The following is a 6,000-nucleotide window of genomic DNA, read 5'->3' on the forward strand; positions in this document are numbered from 1 at the left end:
TGAAGTGAGCTGTAGCTCACGAAAGCTCATGCTCAAATAAATTGGTTAGTCTCTAAGGTGCCACAAGTCCTCCTTTTCTTTTTGCGAATACAGACTAACACGGCAGTTACTCTGAAACCTGTTTGGATTGCGTAACCCCTCAGAAACACATTCTTCCAACTTATCATAGAAGTCAGATATGTGCTTGCCCTCCTCTTTAGGGCCTAATTCATCAAGGTACTTAAAGCAGAAAAATCCTGAAGCAGAAAGCTGGAATGACAAATGCATGAACCAAGGGCTCTAGGGAGGACAATCAGGTAGGAAGCAAAATAAAATTTAAACTAGAAAGAGTTAAGTGGTCAGAGATCATCTTAGATATCTTAGGGCATTTAGCCTATGGGAGTTAGTTTTTAGATTTAGCATCTTTGGGTCAAATTCAGCAGTGGTGAAAATGGTGGCATAAATTGCATGTTGGCCCTCCACAGATTAGAGAGCAGGTCTAAGTAGCATAGTGTAATGTATTCCAATTTCAGATTCGGTGGAGCTACAACTTGAATATAAGTTACTGACTTGGCATGCTGTGGACCAAATTCTGGCCTTGGTAAAAATAGGCCAAACTCCCTTTGGAGTTAACTTGTTATGCCTGCTCACCCCAGGAATAAACTTGGCCCCAGATATGTTGACAATAGAGGGGGCATAAGCAGGAGGATCAGGGGACCTGTTTTATCTTACACCATCCTGTTTGCATCCTTTTAAAAAAGAAAAAGCTTCCTCCCTTGTTTACATCACCTTGAAATTTAACCAGGAGGCTTCCTTGGGAGCTAAAGCTTCTATTTTAAGTATTGGCTATTTAAGACTTCTTGGGGACTGGATAGTTCAGGAAATAAACTTCATGTCTCTAAATTATTATCTAAATTACAATGTAATCACCTGACAAGCATTTGATTGCTTATGTGGACTGGCAAGATGTTCCCTGCTCAATTCTGTATGGACAAACATCATTACAGGAGCCCCAATTCCCAACTTCACTAACTAGCACTTTCAGCACAATCCAAGGGAATTTCGCCCAAATTTTCACAAGTGACTTAGGTTTACAACTTGAAATACCTAGAGCCTGATTTTCAGAAGTACCCCCTTTGACTTGAAGAGAAGTGTTGGTGTTCAGCACCTTTGAAAATCAGGTCCCAGGTGTCCGAAACAAAGAATGAAAAAAATTGATCACCCAAAATTAGTGAACACATAAAAAAAAAAAAATTAGGCTTTAACTGCCATCACAGATCGTTTCAGCCAGGTCAAGATCAATCCAAACTAGAAGGATAATGTGTGAAAAATTGCAGTAATGACTGCTTGTGCTGTACCTATTTTGTGGATAAATGGAGGCTATCTGTTTCCAGAACTGGTACCACAGAACTTTTCAGAGTATTTCCTCAATTAAACTAAACAAAACCCAAATAGTACACCTGAACATTCACCTGTGTCTAACAAGAAAAGATCTGGAGTAAGGCCCATATTGGCAGAGAATGAATAGAAAATAAACTGCATTATGAGAGATGATTGGAGAATATTTCACTTTAATCAACTTTGCAGTACATGAAATATACAATGTGATTGGAAAATATATTCCTGGTACAGTATGCTGAAACAAGAACACTTCATGACAGAACTATGTATTTTAAATCACTTCTGCAACTTCAGTACAAAAATGTGTTGTTCTAATGCATTGCCATTCCCCTTAAGTAAGGAAAAAAAAAAAACCCTAGATTTTTCAGAAGCTTTACACCAAGAAGAAAGTCTTTAAATCGTACCTTTTTTTTCTCTTTGTTCTCCTTGTCCTCAGCATCCCTCTGCCAAATACTTTTTATATCAAAATCAAAAGGCCCTCTTTTTGTTTCATAGTTACCATTGAGCTGATCAGACTTAAACTCTTCATGAACCATGTAGTCAGGCATTGAGGAAACATGGGCTCTGTAGACCAAGATTTCACAATTATTTTTCCTATATTATTTCTCTGTTGCAAAAGTATTAATTCAAAGCCTAAAACTTAACAGACTAACAAAAGGAAAATACAGTAGGTTATAAAAAGTTACACAGCCTCCATGGAATCATAGCATACTTACTTAGATTCATCATCTGTTGGAGGTTTACTGTGGTGTGTATACCAGTCAGGTGCAGCATAAGCTACTGGGGATGTTTTTCTTGTACTAGGTGTAAAATGTTTCAACAAATCTTAAGTTAAAAAAAAAGACAGATACATTAATGCTGTAGTATTTTCCATGGTTATAAATGAATATTTTTATGTTGCTGTTTATCTTTTACTAAAATTTTTATAAAAGAAATATTTCTATTTGTAGCCCTTACTGAGATTCGGTTTGGACAATCAGAACTTTCACTACTTTTTTAATCCGAATAGGATAATCACCAGCAGTGATTACCCACAAGGCCAGCAAGTGGCAGTAGTTTTGAAGGTCTGGCCAATTCATTTTTCCAATATTCTTTCCAATACGGTATTTCAATTATATCAAGCATCTCATTTTACATATCTTGACATACAGTTATATAATACATGTGGATATATTTCTCATTTTACAGACTGGAAATCATTGAAACTCTGTGGCAAAGCTATGTCCATTTAAGTTTTTCACATCTTCAATTAACTGAAAACAAAATATATGTACAATAATAAAAAACATTTACTGCAAAAACTGAAAAGTAATTTTAATAAAACCTTTACAGACTTTTTCCAATTTTATGACAATTTCCTTTTGGGATTAGACCATCCCCCCCACCCCCAAGTTTCAATCCTAAAGGTATATATTTACAGTTATAATAAACCTTCCAAAGCTCGGTACCCAGGTAGATGTTTTCTCTGTTAAACACAAAAGAAATTGTTCAGATCCCTGGGTAATGCAGCTAACCTGCCAAATAATTTATACTATAGTTAGAATGTATCAGCATTAACATACCCAGGTTTTATCATAAAGGTTTAGCAATGCTCTAAATTCAATTTAATAGGAATAGAAAAAACATTCTGGATCAGATGGAATATACTTTAAGAGCTAATCAATGGATTTTAGCATAACAATAATATTTTAGCCACGAAAGATAAAGGAAGGGCAAAAGCTGGAGCAGAAAACAGTTAAGACTCCAACAATGAGGTATTGGGGTTATTGCAATGTGACATTAGACTATAACGATTACGTTTACTGATAAAGATTTTTGCATTGTTTTCTTGAGGATTCAACATACATACAGCATTTCCCTTTCTATAGTTTCCCCACAAATGTGTCACTTTTAAAATTGCTGGAATAGTCTCCAGTTATCGTTGTCAAATTTTTAAGCTCCCCAAACCACAAACAATGCTAAAATGAACTGTGGTTCACCAGGTCGGCCTCCTTGCTTTGCCAGCTTTACATATTCTGAGTCTGTGTCTTTGATCCATTTCCTGCGGCTCCCAAATGTAATTTCATTGTGATGCTCTCCGAGGTTGCTCAGACCTGGGATCTGAGATGGTGGAGGGATTGGGATTTCTGAATTCACAGACTTCTCTGATCGTTTCAGTGGAACATGGTAGTACCATTCTATAATCATTAAGAAAAAAATATTTAGGTTATACATTTACTGATAATATTACTGTGTCAAAGAGCAAATGTAATAATCAAAGTCCACATTAAACTACAGAGTAACATACTTTATTTTATGAAAGATATAACAGAAATGAAATGCTCACTAAGGAGAAAATAAGAAATACTTGATACTTCTAGGTGATCACACAAAAACTGTGATACCTCTGTAGAGCCTTGTTTAAAAAGCCTTTAATGTTGTTTCAAATTGTCACTACAACTGTCCTACAATACAATGTTATTATCTTTCCCATTCAGAGAACTAGGTTAATGGATTCCAATATCAGTAAAATGCACGAAGAAAGCAGTGGAAGGCATTAATTTTTTGGTGACCTTTCCTCCTTCAACTATTAACAAAAAACACTTAAATGCATTCCTACTTTTCTGCGATCAGCTCTTTACTTGTTTAACTACTGAAATATAATCTGAAGAAATATAATGATTAAATTAAACAGAGCCCTAGAGAGTAAGCCGCTTTCACAACGTACCTAATTTCTTCTAATTTAAGATGAGTTCCAAACATTGCATGGCTGAGCAATATTTCAGTGCACTAGAACCAGTCAGGTTAAGTCATTTGCTGGACACCTCTGCATACTGCTGACATGCTATTTTAAAAGACAACCTTAACTCAAGTCAGTTTCAAAAAGTTAGCTCGGACTAGCTTGATGTACTACATCTGCCCTTGAATCTGACTCCCAAATTTTGTAGTTTTACACTCACATTTTCCCTTTGTTTTTTTCAAATATTTCCACTCCGATTATTGTAGGAAAGACCACACAAATAAAGGAAATGGACGGCTGACTATGTGGGAAAAATGGTTAAATGGAATACACATCATTGCGCTATCAAAGCACAAAGTAAATATACAGAACAAAAGAGAAGATTTTTATTTACTCACCTTAAATTATAACAATCTGAGGTGTTACTTATAGCAAGCAAGTGTAGGTAAAACATTTTCAGAGAGAACTGTGGTTTTTAAGTTAACAGGTTCTCTATAAACAGATATTCCATTGAAATCAGTTAATATATTCCATGTAATGGCAATGGAAAAAGTGTATACATGATAATTAAAAAACAAAAGAGCTTTCCTTAGTAGCAGAGGCAAGAAGCATTAGATTGTTTGCGGGGTTTTTTCCACCACACTTACTCATTGGTCCACCTGGAATGGGATGTTTTCATCCATCAGGAACCTTTTCATCCTAGTTAACTTGCTGGATAACTACCAACTTGGAACCCTACCTTATTCAAACCTATTTGTTGTGTTTGTATTTAATACTTTAAGCCCAGTGAGAGTTTTCACAGTTGAATTACAAACTCTTTAAAATTAGTTTATAATGGAAAATGCCACTGGCCTACCCATTAGCAACAGAAACAGTTTGAGACCTTCTGGGAACCTCCTGTAAAAAGGACCTGTGACCCCAACTGAACAGGCTACCCTATGTTCTGATTTATAAAACAAAGTGTGAAATTTTAAAGCTGGTTTTATCTCAGTTGAGTTTCTCTCAGGCAGCATTGAGGAAGCAGAACATCTGCATGATTTAGAAAGCAACAAAATAACTCTTGGTATGGAAAGAGTAAAGGGTTCAGTCAGAAGCAGCAAATAAAAATCATGCTCAGATCTGTAGGAAGAATTTCAAGAAGACATACGGGGGTGGGTGGGCATAACCCCATTATGTACCTTGGAATCACCCATAAATCCTTAAAACTCTGTTAATAAACTAGAACTCAGAAAACACAAATTACTGATTTACACGAGAAATAACATGCCATCACTATAAATTTCACACAAACTACTACATTAAAAAAATTTAGTTAACTTAATCAAAATAACAGTTTCAGAGTAACAGCCGTGTTAGTCTGTATTCGCAAAAAGAAAAGGAGTACTTGTGGCACCTTAGAGACTAACCAATTTAGTAGAGCATAAGCTTTCGTGAGCTACAGCTCACTTCCTCAGATGCATATCGTGGAAACTGCAGCAGGCTTTATATATACACAGAGAATATTCATAAACCAGTCGGAGAACACCTCAATCTCCCTGGTCACGCAACCACAGACACGAAGGTCGCCATCCCAAAACAAAAAAACTTCAAATCCAGACTCCAGCGAGTCCACTCCACTCTCGCTGGAGTCTGGATTTGAAGTTTTTTTGTTTTGGGATGGCGACCTTCGTGTCTGTGGTTGCGTGACCAGGGAGATTGAGGTGTTCTCCGACTGGTTTATGAATATTCTCTGTGTATATATAAAGCCTGCTGCAGTTTCCACGATATGCATCTGAGGAAGTGAGCTGTAGCTCACGAAAGCTTATGCTCTACTAAATTGGTTAGTCTCTAAGGTGCCACAAGTACTCCTTTTCTTTTTAATCAAAATAAGTTTACTTCCTTCTTTCACAATGCTATTTATA

At 36.2% G+C, this 6,000-nt stretch overlaps 1 protein-coding gene across 5 annotated transcripts in view; it reads right to left on the bottom strand.

Moving 5' to 3' along the window:
- Positions 1-6,000, bottom strand: part of C2H7orf57 (chromosome 2 C7orf57 homolog) — a 29,708-nt gene that overhangs the window by 21,858 nt on the left and 1,850 nt on the right. For all 5 annotated transcript variants that reach the window (XM_073332735.1, XM_073332734.1, XM_073332737.1 and 2 more), the window contains exons 3-5: positions 3,360-3,557; positions 2,097-2,205; positions 1,785-1,944 (exon numbers count right to left, since the gene is read on the bottom strand). In XM_073332735.1, coding sequence (XP_073188836.1) covers positions 1,785-1,944; positions 2,097-2,205; positions 3,360-3,557 — 467 coding nt within the window. The remainder of the gene's footprint in view (positions 1-1,784; positions 1,945-2,096; positions 2,206-3,359; positions 3,558-6,000) is intronic.

This window comes from Lepidochelys kempii, chromosome 2 (genome assembly GCF_965140265.1).
Source record: "Lepidochelys kempii isolate rLepKem1 chromosome 2, rLepKem1.hap2, whole genome shotgun sequence".
Taxonomy (NCBI): Eukaryota; Metazoa; Chordata; order Testudines; family Cheloniidae; genus Lepidochelys; species Lepidochelys kempii.